The 21,655-nt window shown below is 42.1% G+C and overlaps 1 protein-coding gene across 1 annotated transcript in view; it reads right to left on the bottom strand.

Moving 5' to 3' along the window:
* LOC104526567 (MAP kinase-activating death domain protein) overlaps positions 1–17,354 on the bottom strand; it is a 22,930-nt gene extending 5,576 nt beyond the window's left edge. The window contains exons 1-13 of the mRNA XM_029085462.1: positions 17,160–17,354; positions 13,375–13,989; positions 10,316–10,619; positions 9,862–9,993; positions 8,482–8,595; positions 7,675–7,755; positions 5,838–5,894; positions 4,912–5,090; positions 4,142–4,377; positions 3,610–3,766; positions 2,533–2,636; positions 1,458–1,651; positions 508–839 (exon numbers count right to left, since the gene is read on the bottom strand). Coding sequence (XP_028941295.1) covers positions 508–839; positions 1,458–1,651; positions 2,533–2,636; positions 3,610–3,766; positions 4,142–4,377; positions 4,912–5,090; positions 5,838–5,894; positions 7,675–7,755; positions 8,482–8,595; positions 9,862–9,993; positions 10,316–10,619; positions 13,375–13,989; positions 17,160–17,221 — 2,567 coding nt within the window. The 5' untranslated portion in view covers positions 17,222–17,354. The remainder of the gene's footprint in view (positions 1–507; positions 840–1,457; positions 1,652–2,532; positions 2,637–3,609; positions 3,767–4,141; positions 4,378–4,911; positions 5,091–5,837; positions 5,895–7,674; positions 7,756–8,481; positions 8,596–9,861; positions 9,994–10,315; positions 10,620–13,374; positions 13,990–17,159) is intronic.
* Between the last annotated feature and the right edge of the window lie 4,301 nt (positions 17,355–21,655).

Here is a 21,655-nt window from a genome sequence, read left to right on the forward strand (position 1 = left end):
TTTATATATATATATATAAAAAAATAATTGAAGCATCTTTGCATTCAGGTTTTATTACCTTTCCACGAATGCTGAAAACTTGTCTGCAAAAGGGCATTGGTGGATTTGGGGGTGAAAGAGCACTACATAAAACCCAATGTCATCAATCATTATAGTATCTTCCCCCAAAAGACAAAGCTTCATTAAAAAAAACCCAAAAAACCCCTAAAAAATCATTTAAAGGTTTCCAGAAATCAGTAGGTGACCATATCACCAGTTTCTAGGAAGAAGTGGTAATTCCCTTAGCTCTTAGCTCCTACTGCCTACATAAAAACAAGGAACTGAGGGAACTGAGCAAGTGCCTCTACTCAAACCAGAAGGGTTTAGAGAATTTCAATATTAAATGGAAGTGATCAACAACACACTTCAGGTGCAAAAGCCATTTGAACAAACGACTGTTATACTACATGAAGCAAATGGAAATCCCAACAGTGCTGTACAGAAGGGCAGGAGACAAGAAGGACTCACCTGCTTCCATTGAGATTCTGGTTAAATCTTGGGGTGTAGCTTTCTTCCTGCTCATCATCTTCATCCTCCGTAGGAAAACCATACTGTGGTTCGAAGTAGGGGTTGTCATACTCTCGCTTCCTCACCACCCCTTCTGAGGAGCTCATGCTGCCGGTCGCGCTGTCACTCTCACGACGATCCAAGCTTATCTTAGGAAAATTTGGTTGCAGTGGCAAGGAAGGGAGGTGGTTTGAAAATCCAGCAACCAACTTCTCTTCCATTTCTGCTGAATCTGCTGACTCCTGTGGACCAGTCAAATCATTGATCTGTTCGCTAATTTGCATTACATACAACTGAAGGGCAGGACAAGAACAATTATTTCACACTAGGAAGTCTGCAGGGTCCTTGCTGTTTGTTACTGGACCCCAACCCCAACCCCATCCCCACTACTCGTGGCTCTAATCTAGGATTTTATATCTGCTGCAGTATTTGTGCATCATTCTAGGGACTTACTCCCCTGTAAAACAGATCTTACTGGCAAGTGTTAGCTCAGGATAATGGCTCTCCATTACCCTGCTTTGTGGTTAAGCAAGCAACTCCCATTCCTCCTAAACGACCACAGATTCATGAGTTTCCTGATCCAACCCCACCCCACTCCTTGTTTCTCTAACACATCAGGTCATTCCAGACTCTGTAAAAGCAATTCCTGCAGTCCAAACCACTGCTCTCTGTTAATGCTGCTTTTTTCAATGCACAAGAGCTTTTATGTACAGGAATGCTCTGTCCCAGCATAAGAGGGTACCAGTAAACTCCACCTTGCTCAGCAAGCCCAGATAGAGCATGCAATTTAATCTGGGCATGGTTTCACAGTCCTATGAGCTTCTGCCCTCCTCAGAAAGAACCACGTGCATTTTCCCATTCTTTCTACCCTAATATGCTGATCTTGGGGCTGAACTCATCTCAGTACACACATGATTCGCTCCATGGATGACAGTGCTGGGGCTGCTACTGGCTGTAGTACTGGAACTTGAACGAGGCTGGTTGTTCTCTTGGGAGTTTTCACTGTCCATGGCCTGTTCATCCAGATCCCCTGAATATTCTTGAAAATCATCAAATTCCACTTCACTAGCATCACCAAGGGCTGCATGAGTCAGGGGGTCAACATCTGCAAACACATCATTTTGCATTAAAGAACACTGCCTTCCTCAGCTTTCTGCCCATCTAACTAAAGATCCCTAGCAGACAAGGACTGCTCAGTAAACTTGCATAAAAATTTAGGTTGTAAAGGGTTTTTGGAGGTCATCTACTCCAAGTCCCTGCTCAAAGCAGGGGTAATGTCAAAATTAAAGCAGGTTGGCTCAGGGCCTTGTCCCACTGAGTTTTGAAAGTCTCCAAAACTTGCCATTCTACTGTGATCCTGGGAACCTGTTTAACTGCACTAACCATGGAGATCTTCTCCTCGTGTCCAAGCAGAATTTCTTTTGTTGCAACTTATGATTATTACCTCTTGTCCTTGGGACACAGGAAATGTGTTGGCGTTCCCAGATGTAGTTTACTGAAGAAAGTGAGAGTTTCCCACTCTCACAAAAGAGGCTATTGCTGCAGCCTCCATATAAGCCACAAAGAATTCATTTCCCTGTCCCCACCAGGACAGAGTGACTCATTAAAGCCAGCACTGAGAACCAATATGGGGGGCCAGGAGAAAGCTTGTACTCTGCTGCCCATATTCCACAGTATCTACAGGCAGCAGCAGGTTGTTTCCAGACCTAGTGAGACAGTTTTGCTCAGCAGCACCTATTTCTGTTCTTCCTCCTCCCAGTGTCCTTTGGAGGGCACTGTTTATAAGCAGGAGAAATGTTTCTCACCCTACCACTGGCTACTGGAGAAGAAATACAGAGGACACTTTTCCCTCAGAGTAAGAGCACAGTGGAACAATACTTTGCTCTGATTCAAGGACTTAGGGGAGGCATTTTTCCCCACAGTGCAGATGAGCACAGAAGAGGAACCTGTGTGTACCTTGTGAAAGTAAAGCTCAAAGTTACTCACTTGGGGTATCACCATTAATGTCACATTTCATCATCTCACTGACAAAGTCACCAAGGGAGGAGTAGGAGGAACTTGAGTCATCATAGTCGACACTGTCACTGCCACTGCCACAAGAGGTGAGAAAAAGATGAGTGGCAGCATAACAGCCATAGCAGAGCCCGATGTTTCAAAGACATGAATCAGCACTGTTTTCATGGGCCTTTTAAAAATCTCATGATATTATAGTCTCTACAAACAAATTTCTGGCAAGAGTCAGAAGCCAGATTCATGAAAGGTCAGAACAAATGAAATAACTCTGAGGTACATGAAGAGACAATATGGGAAGACATTTAAAGGCTCTCAGCAAGTTAACCAGGTCAAGCATAAGTGAGCAGGGAATAGTGTATTAATTCTGTGTGTGTGGGATGACTTGAAGGGAACTGGAAATCTTAAGTAAAAACATTCCTTTTTTATACTGATGATAAATCCCACTCTGTCAGGACCACTCGTGCTGCGTAGAACACTGAAGATGCAGCCTGAAAGATCTCACAGGCCAGCAGAGAATGAAGAATAATAAAATTAAATGCAAAACTCTGGGAAATATGACCAAAAATACTATAAAACAAAGTTTACTCTCACTTTACTGAACACACAAGGTCTCAAGCAGTGGGTAGTACTAACAAGCTTCTCACAACTATGTGCACTGAGTAGAGATTTGAAAGAGTGGTAATATGGGTGTGAGTACTTGTAGTACTGCAATAGAAATAACTAGAGAAAGAAGAGCATGTAAGAAAAAGCATTAGGGTGGGAGGAAACACCAAAAGTCCAGTGGCATACAGGTAGCAAAAGAAAACAGGAAAACACAAATGGAGAATCACATTAAATGAAGGCTTGAGAAGACACTAGCAAAGGGTTGAGAGCTTGCTGTGATGACAGAGCAGTGAGACAATTTACTTCAGTGTCAGTATTCTGCCCAGACAGAAGAAATGAAACAGCAACCTGGCAGGTTAGCGGAAAAGGTTGAAAACGAGAAGCAGGAGGAGAGGCCCAGCAATCTGAAGTAACTATCATATGACTAGGGTCATGGTCCCCACTAACCTGTCATCAGTGGGATCAGAATCTGTTTCTTTCTCTACTGGGACATTCAGTGCTTCAGCCAGCTGGGAGTTACTGTCATAGACACGATAGTGGATGGGCTGCAGCTGGTGAGCGTACCACTTCGGTTTGTCACCAATCAGCGCTGGGTCAAACATGTCTGCACAAAAAACAAGGAGACAGTTAATTAAACTCAACTATTGGTGTCAAAGGCTTCGTTCACAGTGAGGATACCCACTGCTAAGTCTTGCACAAAGGAAGACTTGCTACCATCTCTACTCTAAGGCAGCTACAAGACTTCTCCATCAGCAAACAAAACAAGAGGTAAAATTAATTGGAGGTGTGAGTAGCTAATAGCAGGGCTAACTCACTAGAAACACATGAGCACACACATAAAAATAGAAAAAAAATGTTCCTCAAACTAGATTCTCTCCCCAGCAAATATGGTGTTAAACTAAGTCCTTCCTTAGAATCTCTCAGCTTTTTAAGTTCCTGCATTACATCCAAGTGCAGGAAAGGCAAGACCAGAACTTACTGTTATGAATTCTTTGGAAAGCATAGTTAGTAGGGTTGAGTGACCATTCTCCAAAGTATTCTACTGCCTGTGTCCTGGAAAGCTTATCTGCAAAAGGTGTTTGCTTCGGCCTAGAGGCAAGAAAAGAATTTGCCTGGAAGGCCACCACTGGTCGTGGGAAGAGTCGAAGAGTGCGAGTATGCATCTGGAAACCTTGCAAAACATTTGGGGAGTTGAAGAATCTCACCATAGCAACCCTAAAAAGAAACAGAGGACAAGGTATCAGGTAAAAACACAGAACACAACAGAAAAGAAGACAGAGAGCCTTTAAAAGGTATGCAGTAGGCAACGTTTCAAACCTCTGAAGAATGGTAACCACCAATAAATTATTTTGTTTTAATTTACCACCTCAACACCAATAGCCACCCAATGAGGGACATCGTCCTCATATTCACTAGCTGAGGTGACAGCTAAGTCTCCAGCTTTTTGTGTAGGTCAAGGCTTGTAATTTAAGCTTAGGATACAACATCAGACTAAGTCCAGGTAAAGTGGATGATCTATAGGAAAACACAAGAAACAAAACAGCTCCTCAAGATACAGTTATGTTCATGCAGTTAATAGAACTGAGATGAACACTGTAATTTCTGTTCTTTTTTGACCCTGATGCAAAGCAGGACCTGCAGCAGAACATGGAAGATGCTGCTTCTACCACAGGACCCACAGAAGTGTCTGTGCTGCCTTCAAGTGCAAACTTTACGAAGACTCAATGCTACTTTCCTGTTCAGCCTCACCTGGTAGCCACATCCACAGAGTCCACATCATTTCCATAGATCAGAGGGTTGAATTCTGTGGAGGGAGTAGACTGCAAATCATTCTGCGGTCTTCCCAGCAGCAGTGGCACCTCCTGCCCCTCATGGAACTTCTCTAAATTAAGAATGGGCTGAGTATTCAGACTCATGCTGGCCAGTGCCTAACAAAGGACAACATTATGCACACACTCAGTAAGAAAAGTTATTCAAGGAAGGAGAGATCAGAGCTACCCTGCCCTCTAGGCAATTGCAACAATTGTGCATGCTCCATTAGTTTATCTTAAACCATCTCCTACGCTGAGTCAACAAATATCTCCAGGCCCTCCTTCATGTGGATTGTCAAAATGATCTCCTCAATGCTGAAACAGTCCTGGAGTCAGCCAAGGGGTAGCAGGGAAGTCCACTTTGCTAGATCATTCATGACATGAAAACAAATAGTCCAAATTGGACCACTAGTAGTACGGCACTGCGTACAACTTACTGGAGAGCTATTCCCATGTGTGATCTGAATACATCCTGGGACCTAGAGGCCTTGAAACTTGCCTTCCCATTCACCCAGTGAGTTTGATATCCCAGGACAACATGAAAACACGTTTACACAGGCATCTGCCTGTATCTCTGCAAACCTCCACTTCCTATTTGAATGAGGTCTTCATCTCTCCATAAAGCTACCATCCTGTTCAACCCTCATAACATCTTCAGGGAAATGCACTGGAGCAGCACGAGTGGTAAATCAGTCCTGGACACCCAGACCTATCCTAAATCTTCCTCATTTCTCCCATTTGCCCACTGAGCCTTCATCTTTTTATTTCAAAAGTAAATAAATACATCAACCAAAAACAAAAACCAAAACTCCAAAGGAAAAGGGTAAAATGGAAAATTGAGAGGAAAAGAATAAAATAAAGAACCTTGTTGTCAGGAGTGAGCATCTGTTTCTGAGTGATTGCAGTCATGCTAACCAGACACTGGAGGCAAGATGGAAGATCATATGATAACACCAGCAGCCCATCAGAGCCAAGACGAACACATGACCACAGAGAAACAGATGGAAGGAAAAAAAAAACATATCTATTACTACCAAATATCACAAATGAGAGGAAATAAAAGGGACCACAAAATAGGCACATCTTGGGAAAGAGGTCTAACTGCCCCACCCCCAAACATTCACATCTGGTCACCTTAAAAAGTGGAAAGGCTGCTGTCCTTACTGCTGCAGCTAAGAACTTTCTATGCAGTTTAAAAGCAGATATCCTGAATTTTATTCATTGACACCATGACCCGAAGGCACACGAGGCTGTTAACCTTAGTGACATGGGCCACAATTTAGTCTTCTCTACTTTGTACAGCAACCAGTAGTGCTCCTTCTCCATTGTCAATGGTCAACTCTTAATGATAATGGCTACATGAATACACAGGGGTGTAACCTGAATTTGGGTGAACACTCTTGAGAATTTTAAATATATCTTCAAGGAAATTGCAATGAGTTCTTCTGATATTCAACTTGGCCTTAGTGAAAAAATTTTGCTGAATAGTGCCTGAAATTGCAAGGGGGTGAGGCAGAAGCAGGGGGAAGGTGGATCTAACAAAACTTCAAGCAACAACATCGCTTCCATCTGTGCTGACAGCAGGTACTGGGGGTGTCATAGAGGTTACACACTTTGCTCTCCTGGTCTATGAGGAGAGAGAGACAGCAGACCTCATCACATTAGTAACACACTTTACCTTCAGATACTGCATGCAGCGTGCATAAAGAAAACAGAAATAAAGAGATAAAACCTGCTTGACACGATCAGCCAGGATGACCCAAGCTGATTAATGGCTTAGCAGGACCTGAGAGGAGAGACTGAGACCTCACACACAGATCTGTGAATGGAGGGGAAACAAAGATGATCACAGCTGGATGGATCAGGTCAGAGTTTAAAGCCCACATGGCAAATGTAAGGAGGAATCTGGAACTTTCTGCACCAACTGGAATCAAGTTATCCCCAAACAACAGTTAAAGAAATAGGAACCATCTGTAGCGTCCAGGAGCATTTCAAATTCTCCCTCACCTGGCTAAGAAATTAACTGCAGTTATAAGCCTCAGTGACCACTCACTTTTCCAAATCAACTCCCTCCATTAAGACAGAAAAGCAGCAACTGGATACCTACCACTAAACATCTGTATCAACTGATAATGGCTTTTCGAGCTCAAAATGCTGTTGTATTCTAACATGGGGGATGTTCTAACTGGTCAACTCTACGAAAGAGGCATCTTAAACAGCCTGACAGAAAATTCATAGTCCTGTGCTTCCCCTACAAAGGTGGAAGCAGCAGAGACAGCAAAAAATGAAATAAATAACAAAAATTACAGTGAAGGCCTTTGGAGAAACTACAGAGAGATCTGAAATAAGATGAAAGTCTCGGATTCAGTTTAGTCAGGAGAAGACAATGTTAGAAAGTCATACAGCTCAGAGAGCTCAAAAGACACCCCCAGAACTTTGTTTAATCAGCCACCCTATTGAGTAGCCCAACTCCACATTCAGAGAAGCAGACCTGTCCATGACTGACCAAGGGGCACTTTCTTGATCAAGAGTATTCTAGCAGCCCGATACACCCATCTGATGTGCCAGGAGACACACCTGCTTTTAATACATTTTGCTTTCTGTTTGCTGACTTGCATTCCTGTCCAGTGGAGCACAAGAGCTGTGCAAGACTACATCTGCTAAGTTCTACTTTGAGTCCTTTCCTCAAAGTGCTTATTACCTGTTTCAGATGCTTTTTCAGTTCTGAAGCTTCTGGCTCTGGCAGTGCTGGCAAAGATTCTGCATTTGTGGGAACAATCACCTGGAATTAAACACAGCAACAGACTAAAAATTCCCCAGTTGTAGTCATTTTCAGGAGATTCTGTTCTGGATCTCCACCACTCCAGAGACTGAGAAATAAAAGTCATAAAGTAAATTAATTAATTAAAAAAACCCCTACAACACAACCCCCACACAGAGACACCTGCACCGATACTTTGATTTTCACTTTTTTACAGTTATTATTGTTCAGAATACCACAAACAATGGATGGTAAATCAATCATTTACCATAAAAAAGAGAAGTTTGAATGAACCCACACTCATCCTTTGGGATTTCCATCAAGTAGAAAATGTTATACACATTTCCCTTGAAATAACCTTGCTCATGCCCCATTAGAAAGCAGGATACATGGTCCCATTTGAATCATGACAACCAATGCTGCTGGAAGGCTCTTACTGGACTGGCTTTCTTAGGTAGAGCTATAAGAGACAGGGTGACAGTTTCTCAAGAAGAAAGCTTTATCTTCTCTCAAGAAGAGAGATTTATCTTCTAATGACATAGCCAGATGGATTAACTGAAAAAGAATGCCTTAGGAGCAAAAGAAATGGAGACCTTGAGACACAACAAGGAATGGAATCCTAAAATTTAAGAGAGGAGTGACAAAGGCAGACTGAGGCCAGGCATTCTTAAATTCTCTGTGGGTGCACCGATGAAAGTGCACAGTTCCCTGGAAACAAAGCCACAAGTCCTGATGGGCACCACTTACCCTATTGGTATCCAGGTCAATAAGCCATACATCATCGGGCATTTTAAAATCCAGTTTGTAAAGGAAGAAACTTGCTGGAACACCAATGATATAAGGTGTAGGGGCTAGAAGCAACTGAGAGAAAGACAGACTTTAATAAGGATGAGATCTGCATTTGATATCATCATATTCTTCTCAAATATTTATTTATTAACTACATATGTTTATAGCAGAAGAGACAACACACAAGGTATTGATAAATAAATAATTAATTCCATACAATATAACATTTCATAAAAAAATAATAATTAAAAAAAAAAAGAAGAATGAAAGCTGCTGCTCAGAGAGTTTCAATTTTCATCTAGAAGAAAATAAATTTCAGCCTTCTGTTCCCCCTCCCAGTGATGTAACTTACATGGCTCTTTGGAAAAAAACTCAGCTAATCTAACAGCTTGCCTTGCCTATTGTGGACCAAGAAAAAAGATGTTCAGAGTAAGAGCCTAACCAGAGAAACAGCAAATCACAGATGAATACACCCTCAACACAAACTGAGTCTGTGAATATGTAATATTGTAAATATGGCTCTACCCTCACCCTTGTAATGGCAATTTGGTTTCAAAACAGTAACATCTCTAGGAAGCACGAGAAATAGAGGCATTTTTTCAAACATACATAGAAAACCTAAGTGGAAATTCAGATTGTTTCTGACAAAGGAATCAGCAGAGAGAAAACGTTTGGATCAATAAAGCACGTAGCAGCTTGAGACCAGTGGCTTGGGAGGCTGATTTATTCTTTAAATCTAGAACAGTCGGTCACCTCCAAGGGACAGTACAAGCACAAACCTGCAGCATACAGGACAGCACTGAAGTAGTAAGATGACCTGAATTCCATCTTTCCAAGCAAAATAATGAGCTCCTGCAGAGAAACGACTATCGGCAAAACCCAGGCGCCCAGCTGAAGTAACCCAACACTTCCTATTTTTGAGGAGACCAAACTGCAGGCAATAGTTTCCAAACCCTGATTCAAGAGCCCTCAAACGTCCTTAAATATTGTTCTGGACCCTCCCCAGCAAACCTTCATACTCAGTTGCAGGGAGGGTAGAAGGTAAATACTCATCATAATATTGTGGATCTACAGCTTTTCAGTCCATTGCTTAGGAACTACGGCCAACTACCGCTTTGAATCACACTATTCACTAAGCATGCTTTGAAGATAGCCTAAATAAGTGGTGTTACCTGTGATTTAAACAGTTACTGGTGCTCAAAGAATTTTATTTGCAAGGCAGACTTTGCTGCAATCCCTGAGAAAACAGCAGGGAAGGAAATAAAGACTATTCCTATGTAAGTTTCAGACATCACAGAAACATCCTTTGCAAAAGACCAATAAAGGAAAAACAGGTACCTGTTCTGCAGAGGCCATGCAGGTGGGAAGCAGGGGGATGACTGGGAACATGTACTCTAGTGGGTAGATCATAGCCACAAAGGCCATCACAGACATGGAGAGAGCATTATAGTCTCTGGACTGCAACACAACCTGCAACCAAAGAAACTCAGGTTAGCACTGCAGCAATCACTCCCTCTGAATCCTCCCGCCGGGCGTACACAACCATCACAGCCTGCAGGCCTCTGATTTGATGTCTGTGAGCTGGAGGAGCCTCCATTAATCTGTCTGAAAACAAGCTTCGGGTGCTCTTCTTGAGTGACAGCAAAACTTCTCAAAACAGGAACCTCAGAAGGAGCTGTTCCTTCCCCCTGCAGACAAACTGATTCCAGACAGTGCAGGAGACAACTGTTCTACACACCCAGCCTGCCCTGGCTCCTATGTACCTACCAAAGAACAACTTTTCCCTTCTTACCTTGTGCTCCAGAAGGATGCAGGTAAGCACCTGCAGGCAGGCATCCACTCCCAACAACTCCAAAGGCAGATGTAATGGAAAATCCACCAAGGTGAAGCGAGATGGATCAGGAAGAGCAAAGGTCAAAGCTGGCTGCAACTCATGCGGCAAGACTTCCACATCCACCCGCTTCTGACCAGCAACAGGCATCGGTGAACGGAGCAGCCGGTATATCCAGGCCTCGACCTCCCTCAAGTTGTGTAGCAATGCACTAGATTTTTCTTCTACCAGGAGGGAGCCTGTGAAAATCCGCCACGTTGTGTCCCTGTACAAGGAGAACAAGGTTAATACTCCAAGAGCTTGGATGGACAGCCATTCCACAAGGCTCTTCCAGGGGAAGGGAAGATCTACCAAGAATTAAAAGATGCAGCTCACAAACATTTGATCATACAGAGGAATGGAAGGTAGGGATCTAAGCTGACTGAAACAACCACTGTGGGGATGTATAAATCTTTCTGTGGCAAAAATCAACACAAGTATGTCGCTTCCATCTGAGAGTTCACTCATTTAAAGGGTTCAATTAGGTCCAGACCTCTGAAGATCACCCTGGTGCTTGAAATTCAGCACGCACATAGGGTTGGTTCTCTCATAGCCTGTCCAGAATTGTGGCAGATCAATTGTAGGATTCTGCTTCCAGCAGTCCTGCAAACCTTTGCAAAAACAGGAACTAAACTTGAGATAATAAAAATACGCTCCACCAAGATCTCCCAGATGTTCTGGCATAAAATACTCTTTTTCAAACTAACCTAAATCACATTGTTTCATTCTTAAGAGCTGAATAACCCATGGCAGAAGTGGATGCATTGCAGCTGAGAATATAAATTTCTGAAAGCTGTCTAAAGAACATTCAGGCACCTTAGCAAAAAAAAGGTGGCAATTTTTCCATGCTCTAAGCTAGCAATCTGCAAACTTGTAGCTCACAGACAGGTTGGCCAAAAAGCACATACAGTATTGCTCAGGGCCTTCAGAGCCTCAAAACTTGAAACAGGGTCTGAGGAAGGAAGCAAAGTGGCTTGTCCTCTTCAGCCCATAACGTTGTAGCACAGTGAAGGCTGCAAAGCTGCTGTAGCCATTCTGCAAAACACTTCAGCCTGATAAATATATTCAGTTACTGTAATAGATGCCTTGGAATGGTATGGGTTCAGCTTAGAGGCTCTACCTTACAGCTCACAACCCAAAAAAAGAAAAAAAAGAAGAAAAAAGATGATGACACTGGAGGCTTCAGAAAGGAAGAAAAATCAGAGAAATTTGGAGGGATCAAAAGAAGGGCAATTTGAGATTATACACCTCTCAGAAACTGCTGATGCTTCTCATCCTCCACTCTTCCTTCAGCTGCTTGTAATGTACAGGACATTAGATCTTTCTGCAAGCTGTAAGGATTCAGTTTCACCTTTATTCTGCCACCACTTCAAAACTAGTCCACTTTTCCAGGTCACAGCTTGCAAACCACATGGTAATTCAAACCTGCCGCTTTACTCTTCCCGGAGATGTATGCTCAGTATTCCTTCTCTTGCCCTCCTCACCTGTCACTCAGTTCTTCTCGTTAAGAATTATGCCCCATGAGAGTATTTTTCAAATACCACATGTCATTCAAACACTGGAATACTTCAGCACTCTTTTCAAAAATCAGATGAGCTCACAGAGTTGAGGAAAATCATTAAATTTAGCTTTTTTCTGCCTCAGTAATTATCAGACTAAATCAAGTGATAAAATAAGCTCCCTTAATACCCCACCTGGACACTTTCCTGTGCAACCTGCTGTAGGGAACCTGCTTTGGCAGAGGGGTTGGACTAAATGATCTCCCGAGGTCCCTTTCCAACCCCACCATTCTGTGATTCTGTGATACTTCCATTACAAAACAAAAAAGGTTTTGTTCTGACAGAATCATTTTTTTCTCAACAATCAGTGGATTCAGGTGATAAATTTGCTAATGCAGGATCAGTCATAAGCCCAGAACACTCTCCTAGAACTATTCCAGGGCAGTAACCCAAGAAGTAGGCTACTGCTCTGTGAATGGAACAGATTGCCCCTTTCATGCAGAAAGTAAAGAGCTTATAAAGATGAAAATGATAGATGCCCTGTCATTTCTTGCTTTTGATAAGTTTAATTTGGAGTGTACCAAGCTACTTAATTCACATTATGAGCTATCTCACAGCCCCATCCCTCTTACTATTGAGATAATCTCTTCCTTCTCCAGAGATTCATTTTATATTTTCTCTTTTCAGTTAATATATTGGAAAGAAAAATATCATCCTGGAATGCAGATGTCAGGCACAACAGCACAGATATACATCCATGGCTGATATACATAAAGACATTGTTCTTTCTGTACCCTACAGTGCAACAGCTTTAGTTACATACCCAACAAGATAATAGCAGCTATGCAGGATTACTACATTACACTAAAAATACTCCAAGTTCCTGTTAATTTGCTGTCACCAACCCCCATCCCCATATGCTTCCTAAACAACTCCTTTGTTTTCTACCTCTCCTCCCTCTCCCTTTCAAATATTGTACTTTGATCTCTTTCAGCCGTTCCTGCTTCTCTAGTCTTTTCTCTCCCACGCCGAGGTTCAGATTGTTTCATAAGCTCATTAAGCACACTTTCACCATTTCCCTCATGCCCCAAGTGGAAATTCTCTCTGTTATTTCTTGGCTGTTTCTAATTTGCCAAAGAATCACTCCTGATGTACACTGCCACGGAGCTTCTACACCAAAGCAACAGTAACAGCATCAGAAAAGATCACGTGCAGTCAGTTGTTAGCAGGATAGAGCCTCCTTAGGTGTATCAAAAATGAGAATCATACCAGGTGACAGAATCAGACAGAGAAGTTCTAAAGAAATCATCAGAAAAATTTACTTTTCTTACTGTGATCCTGGGTTAAAACAACAAAAAGGTCAACCATTGGTGTCTGGCTGCTTCTGCCACCGCACCTGGAGCCACAATTTGCCATGCAGACAATTGCAGCCCTGGGCACAAACAACGGGAGGAAAAAGTTCTTTCTTCCCTCTCAACATACCTCTGCACCCCACGAGGAATCCCCAACTTCTTGCCCAACAATCTCTCACTACAGCAGTCCACAAGTCTCTTGAGGGTGTACAGACACTCACGGAAGGTGGAGAAGAAGGGATAATGACTAAGGATGCACAGAGAAGTCAGGGTGCTGTTCCGAGAGCGATGGCTGCCCTTGGCCGGACGCTTACTGCGCGGTGACCGATTCACATCTGGGGTGGACTCTGTACTTGGAGCCTGCAGCGAAGATCCGCTCTCCGAATTCTCGGTGGCCGCTTCCTCTTGAGGTGCAGATGCATCCCCAGACTTGGGGATTTTCTGTCCCTCTCGTGCTCGATGCCCCCCTGCTCCTTCTCCCTTCTCCTTGGGTACGCGCTTCTGGAAGGAGCGGTAGAAGTTGACGCAGATTCCATAGCGAATGACACCTGTATCCTTGTCTGTCAGCGTGAAGACAAAGGAAGTGTCATCACGGAAGCTCATGCGTTTTTGCCGCACGCTCAGGCATCCTTCTGGCTGGCAGAAGAATACAACATCAGGTGGCAGAGGAAAGTCCACATGGTCTTCTAGAGGGTAACGTCGCAGCAGTTCAGGAGTCTGAGCAACACTGTCGCTACTTGGCTGCCTACAAAAAAAGCAAACAAAAAACCCATACTTAGTTGGCTAACGCCAATAAAAACCTTTGGCATCTCCCAATTAACATATCAAGAGCTTGTGGGCTCAGCTTCATCTTTGTTTCTTCTCTCCCCTACTACCCAAGGAAAGAGCAGCTTCTCAGTCTCTAGACACAACGCTCTATCACTAGCACAAGGCCACAGCTGCAGAAAGGTTAAATAAAAGAGCCTACACCATCATTATCAAGGAGCCTGTCCAAATCTGACTGAGAAGAAGACTTCCAGGAGCATGTTGCTCCCAGGAGGACATCGTACTGTCATGTTTCCCTGACTTTGATTTCCAAAATGAATTTAACCACACGGGTCTCTAGGCAACACTTGGGTAGGAAATACATTGTCCCTCTCCAAATATACGGTCAGAGGAAAACCCCCTGGATTTCAGACATTTATGAACAAGATGAAAAATTAAATGAGAAAATCCAGTATCAATTCCTAAGTGGGAAAAACGAGAATTTACTAGGAAAGAACTGGGATAAATGGTGGAATGATACAAATCTCATCCTGTAAAATTTTCATTAAAAAGTTCCAGCAACCGTGGATATATATATTTCTGTGTTTGATTTTCAAGTTGGATTTGAAGTGTAAGTTACTACAAAAGCTGGGTAGTAACATTCATTTCAAATATTCAGATGTATTTAACACTGTGGCTCACCAACCTCTGTACCACAGGTCACTAAAGAAACACAAAGACAGAAAGGCAATACTGTTTATTCCTAATTTTCCACCAGAAGAACAAATTCCTTCCAGGTATTAACTATTTTCCTACCACTACTCTTCCATGAAAATTACTGAATAACTGGCAGAGAAATAGTAGGAGATCTGCATAGGGAAGGAAGACAAATATGTCCCCAGAACAACCTCTCTTTGGTTTGACTCCTTTGCTATAAATTCTAATTTCTCACCATTTTCAGAAGTAATTAGCATTTAGTATCATGTTCACTAATTGGGATGTGGGAGACCTGGCTCCACCATCAGTCTCCCATGGGATATCATTTAAGACATTTTCTCACCTCGATACTTCACATTTGCCCATTTCAAAATACAAACCACTCTTGCTTTTCTCTTATCTGAGAGGTGAGAAAACCCAAACAAGCAGTAATAGAATGTTCATAATTCACAAAAGAAAATCACTAGTGTAAATAGCTCTGCTGACTAAATCTCCCAAACTCATAATTTATTAAAGAAATGCTTTAGTAATAAAGCATAAACTAGTAACAAATTTACACTGCCTGTAGAGTTAAGTATTGAAACACTGTACAAAAAGCAAAAAGAAAGCCTAACAAGATTTATATATTAGTGCACACAATTAATGCATCATCTGCTGAAGAAGAAATGTCAGATAATGCTGGTACTGTTTAGAGAGTCTATTTGGCAGTAAATGGTTTAAAAAAATGTCAGCAACAAAGTACCAGTGCATATATCATCAGCTCAGGCCTTTGCAGTAATATTAGCTACAAAGACAGACATCTATAAAATCTGCATCTAATAAAAGGGAATACTTCCAAAAAGCATTGCATGGTGAACGAGATGTAATGGTAAAGGCCACATGGAGCTCCTAAGGACTTTGCAGTAGGAGCTGCTTCAGTCAGCTCCATCTCTTACCACAGACGTTTGCTGAAGCATCTAATGAGACAAGAGACCTGTGAGCATTAGCTGTGTGGCTCCTGCCGCCCAGCAAAAGGCCAGAGAACTGCAGGAGGCCAGAAGCCAGGCTAGCAAATTTTTAAGTGAGAACATCAGGCACTGAAAGCATCACTGGAGGAAGCAGTTAATATTTCTTCCTCCTTCTTTTCCTAGTCGATGACACTCATATGGAAAACTTGGGTTTTTTTCTCCTAGAGACAATAAGAGTTAATTAAACCATTAAATTATTTGGTCCATAAAATACAATAATAAAAATAATTATTACTTAGGATTATGTCATTTGCTCCACTTAGCCTATTTAAATATTGCACTCAAAGTATTCCGAAAAGAAAGCGAGAGGTAAAGCACCAGGCTGATGAACATAAACCACTGATATTTAGAAATGAAAGTAAAATGGACTTTGGAATACACCCATCAAACAGATTGGCAGAAAGTTACCGCATAAACTTTGAATAAAGAAAAATAACATTTACTGAGTACCTGTGTATTTGACAAAGAGCACACACGTATCAACCCCCCATTTCATATTTGCTTTAAGTAAACAAGCATAACATGTTATCTATTGATAGTTAATAAGACTTTAAAAAAAGAAAGCATTCATGTCATTCCTATGAGGATAAGTGAGTATTAGAGGGAGAAACAGCCAAGTAGGAAAGTTCCAGATTCTTTTTTTTGTTTTTTGAAACTGAGTTTACAGACTACACATCAAAAGCTGGAAAAGTAGCACAAACTAGTATTTACCTACACGTGGTTTTCAGTATTTTCAATCTGCAAATCCCTCTAGCCTGATGCCAGTGGAAGCAAAGTACTTCAGGTATATAGGCTAAGAGTCATACTGAGAGCTGGAGCTGTTCAGCCTGGAGAAGAGAAGGCTCCAGGGAGACCTTCTAGTGGCCTCCCAGTACCTAAGGGGCCTACAAGAAAGCTGGGGAGGGACTTTTTACAAAGGTAGGTAGTGACAGAACAAGGGGAAATGGCTTTAAACTGGAAGAGGGCAGGTTTAGATGGGAGCTGAGGAAGAAATTCTTCCCTGTGAGGGCAGTGAGACAGTGTCCCAGGTTGCCCAGAGAAGCTGTGGCTGCTCCTCCCTGGAAGTGTTCAAGGCCAGGTTGGATGAGGCTTTGAGCAACCTGGTCTAGTGGAAGGTGTCCCTGCTGCTGGCAGGGGGGTTGGAACTGGATGAGCTTTAAGGTCCCTTCCAACCCAAACCATTCTGTGATTCTATGATATACAAATTGGCTATTCCTAGTCACCCTTTGCAGACCCTTGAAAAGGAGCCTGAAGACCGCAAATTAAAAACCTTGGGCTGCACTAGTGTCTTTCAAACAGTGCTCTAGCCCAAGCAGATGCTCCTGTTACGGTAGCATTACGCACGCGTTCCAGACAACACCAAGCAAGGCTTCATCAATGGATGCTAGGCTGTTTATCCCCACTCCACCACCCAGGCAACAGTGGTGCTGAGACTTTTTTACATTACCTGGCTCCAATGATCACAAGGTAGTCGAGTAACCGAGGGCAGATCTTCTTTTTCTGCACCATTGTCCTTGACACCCCTCCCTATGTCATCTCAGTGAATTCCTCTTCATCGATCCAGTGGCCAGTTATCCGGTCAGCCGTGATGGACTGCCTTGGGGAACAGAAGCTGCTTGGAAATATCTGGCAAACTCAACCTATGATGAAGAAAAGCAAGAGTGTCAAAGGCACAATCAGGAATACCAAACACACGTAGGTAACTCCATGACCTTCATCACATTCCCAAAAAGCTTCAGTGTTCTGTGCAGTCATGGCCATCTACAGATCTCTGTCTTCATGAGTATAAAACCACAACCACATGCCCACAAAAGCAGTGAGAGATGAAAAATACACAAAAAAGTAGAAGAGGATCTCAAGAAAGACCACAGACAAACAAAGCAGCATCTCACTGGCAAAGAGCTCCTTGTGAAATGGTTTGAGGTAAAAGTATCATTTAGGCAAATCCCTGGGATTCCTACGGCGCTTGGGAAAGCAGCTTTAATTAGCAATTCTGTACAGTTAAACACCACTGAAGGTGGTGTCAAAAACCCAACCTGAACTTTACTTGTCTGATAAACAGAATAACTAAAGAAGGGGTAATATCAAGAGAAGTCCAGTTTGATATAAAGCCCCTCACCCTACCAAGCCTGGATGTGGCTTAGAGCAAGAACGATCTCCAGAGTCGCACACAACTGTGATCTCTAACACTTTATCTGTGAAGATACAGAACTGCACACTGCAGTTTGCAATAGCAAAAGTTTTACTTGTAAATCATACGGTTTCTTTCATTTACTTTATTCAATTTCATGTATTTTGTGCATCTTCACCAATTACTCCTGATATCCATGCCTCCTACTACAGCTACTTTCTCTGCTCAGTTTACAACAGAAAAATCCTCTGGGCAAAATTGGCATTTTACTGCAACATTACTATTTATCCATAACTATGCTTAATAGACATCCAGAATTCAGTAAGCACTGTAAAGTTGTTCTCGCCAATCCCACCATTCATACCTCACTGAATTTACGAGAGAAAAATAAAATCTTGAAAAGTAATCAAGTTCCATATCACATTGTTCCCTACTTGCATTTAGAAACAATCTGAAAGTTCTCAGAAATTCTCAAATCAGAGATGTTCAAACTGTACTACAAGTTTACTGAGCATCCCAAAGGTGCTCAAATGTACTACAAGTTTACTGAGCATTAATAATGTTATTTTATATTTTAAAAACTTAACTGATTGCCTTTTGGTGTATATTCAGAGTAAGGTTTCTATTTCAGTTCATGTTTACATCCTAAGGCTATCACAGAATCCAGAGAATTATTATTACTCTACCAAAACCATTCTGCAGCATAAAGTTTAGATTTTATCGGTATAAAAGTGTAACAGACACAGATTTACTAACAACCCATAAATCTCAGCAAAATTAGACCATTTTCTTGATGTTTCTCTCATTATTTCACAACCAAAAGTTAAAGGCATTGTAACTGTCAGCACCTCGTAACCACGTTCAAAGTCTAGCAATGTATTTACTTTTTTCCCAGCCCTTCACTTTCCAGGTACAGAGTTGGGAATTTTATTCATTCCCCCCCCCCCAAATACCCAGCAAGAACAAAAACACACAAAAAACCATATGTATACAATTTATCAAAAAAAAGGAAAACCATACCAGTCAGTAAGTATTAATTATGGAATAATGAACTGAAGGGAATCGTAACCCTCGCACACAGACACACAAAACACCCACATTTTATAAGCCTTCTTGGCAGGGCTTTATTAGATCCTCAATTACAGTCGCTGTAGGTTCCTAAGTGACAGCACTATGAATTACCTTCTCTGAGCAGCAATACTTCTCTAAATTATCTTCTCTGAACAAAGGAGAAAACACAGACACAAAGCTCCTGCTTCTTCATTTTAACAATATCACTGAAGACATTGTAGAATCTGTCCTGCAGATCCAACTCTTGACTGGATCTTGAGCAGCTCTTGATCCAAAATATTCTGCAAGTATCTTGGCGCAGATAAACTTGAGAGGAACGAGATGAAGTTGGGATGATCAAGTAGATCTTTTTGCCTTCAGTCTGAAGAACTACTTTATCTGTTTTCTTTCCAAATAGCTTTACTCAGAACTCTAAGGAACTCACCGTTCAGTTACAGATATGGGCACAGGAATAAGTTACCATGAGGTAACCTAGAAGTATGACTTTGAGGAACTTCTGCTACTCAGTGGTAAACAAACCTACGTTCTTCCTCTCTAACAGAGACTACCCTACCCTCAGTGAAGGTGGAGAAAGTAAACAGCATTTACAATGGAGTAAAAACATATACAACAACTACAGAGTAACTGAGAGGCTACCAGACCACAACCTCAGCTTTCCTTTCAGTAACTTGTCCATACTCTGTGGTTTTTCTCTTATTCTCTAGCCTGAAGAACATCTCTTATGACTGTAATTCATTACTCATCTTTCCCACAGTTCTGCAAAGGACCTAGCAAGGTATGCAATATGAAGACCTCCATCAAAATCATAAAATTTCAGAAGAGTATCCAAGCAGACCAGAACAAGGAACATAAGCAAGGCTTCCAGTGTCCCTGGAATGGCTGGAGCTGCATCCTACTGATGCCACACATCAAAGCTTCTGTCAGTTTCTTAAAAAAAAGATGTGAGCACTTTCCAAGGTTCCTGATTTCCACTGCAACACAGAGAGATTAGACTGATGCAGGGGTTTCTAGTCTCCTTGGTTACTTACTCTTAACAAGGTCACGGTTACAGTGAGATATAAGAGGACAACGGCTTTCTTTTGGAAGATCAAGTTTTGTCGATTAGAGCAAGAGGTAGAAGAATCAAAACCAAGTGTAGGTTTTTTGCCTTCTCTTATTCAATCTCTTGCTTCTTCAGAGATCTAGTAATGGCTGTCGACACCAATTAAAGAGCGTTAGATCAATATGTGCTGGAACTCACCTTCCTACTCCTGGTTGGAATCAGACACCACAGTTGATGATCTGTATAAACCAACACAAACAGGCACTACACTCCTGCCTCTCTCTCTCCCCTCCTGCCAAAATCTGCTTTCAGCCCAGTGTCAATCCCTCCTCTGTGCTGGTAGAAGTGCTTGTGCAGTTACACAGTGAACCAGATTGTGGAACTGATAGGGACTAAAACTAACACCCGCCCTTCTCCCGCCTTGCTGCTTTTGTTTTTACTACGTTATTGCTATGACTTGGTTCACTAAGTGGCCACACAAATGCTTGTGCAGCCACAACAAAAAGGTAGGAGTGAGCAGCTAAGGGAATCTGGAAAATTTACTTCAACCTAACATGGTCACAGAACTACAGACTCTACAGGCAATAAAGAGGTAAAGTAGTTTCCTAGAGATGTGCTATCCTCCTTCCTCTAGCTCCTACATTTTACAGACTAAACACATCAGAACAGAAAGAGATCAAACAACCGAGATACACTTCCATTTCTTCTCTTTCATGTTGGCATTTGGACCGGGACTGAGAGATTATCTTGACTCTGAGCTGGTACAGGTTTTGACATAAATGGCTTCTTCCCTCTCTCAAGCTGCTCTAACTCTAGGTTGCTTTTTTTTGAAAAGCTCTTCAGCAGTATGCTTTCTCTTTGCAAACATCTTGGAACCAGCTCTTTGCAGACTGAATCCTCAAGCAGCACTTGAGAAGAAACTTTGTGTAACTTCAGCTCAAGAAAAGGAGAAAAATAAAGAAGTGAAGGCCACCACAGAACCATACTCCACAAATGTATCACACATCAGAGAATACCATCATTTAAATAAGCACTCATATGGATGGTGAACAGGTTGGCGAGAACTAACACTACCCACGGACTGTAGCAGCTGTCAGCAATACTCACGAACTAGTAGAAATTGGTAGAGCAGCCTAGACACAAAGACAAAGGCCAGACCCAGCACTAACCCACAGCCCACAGGAACTGAAGATGAAAAAGCATTCAAAACAACATTTCTATTACTGTCACTACTCTACATTTCTACACTCCCCAAACACCCACGTTTTAGGTTGTAGCATAGCTTCTTAGAGGACAATCTGCACGGTATCCTGCAATTCAAAGTCCTCTCAGAAATAAAAATCTATATAAACACACACATGCACTCATGAAAAGCACCACACCACAGAACAGACATGGTGGTGTGAAAGAACTGCCGCACATTTTTTATCAGTTTAGAGCCAACTGCGTCAGACCGATACCCAGCGTCAGTCCCGAGAGACATAAATTGTGCAGCACCCCTGTCTCATCTCCCCCTTGGAGTCTTCGGTCTTTTAAAAAGTGTCTTCTCTTTCCAGACACAAAGCTAGAGGAACAAAGTCATTTAGTCAAAGAATAACTTGAACACAACAAACCGTTAAGCCAACTTAACTCACAATCGTTTTCATCACACAGACATTTCCAGCTTTGATAGGTCAGCCTTGTCCTCAACTGTATCAAA

The sequence above is a fragment of the Antrostomus carolinensis genome, unplaced genomic scaffold (assembly GCF_000700745.2).
Source record: "Antrostomus carolinensis isolate BGI_N321 unplaced genomic scaffold, ASM70074v2 scaffold35886, whole genome shotgun sequence".
Taxonomy (NCBI): domain Eukaryota; kingdom Metazoa; phylum Chordata; class Aves; order Caprimulgiformes; family Caprimulgidae; genus Antrostomus; species Antrostomus carolinensis.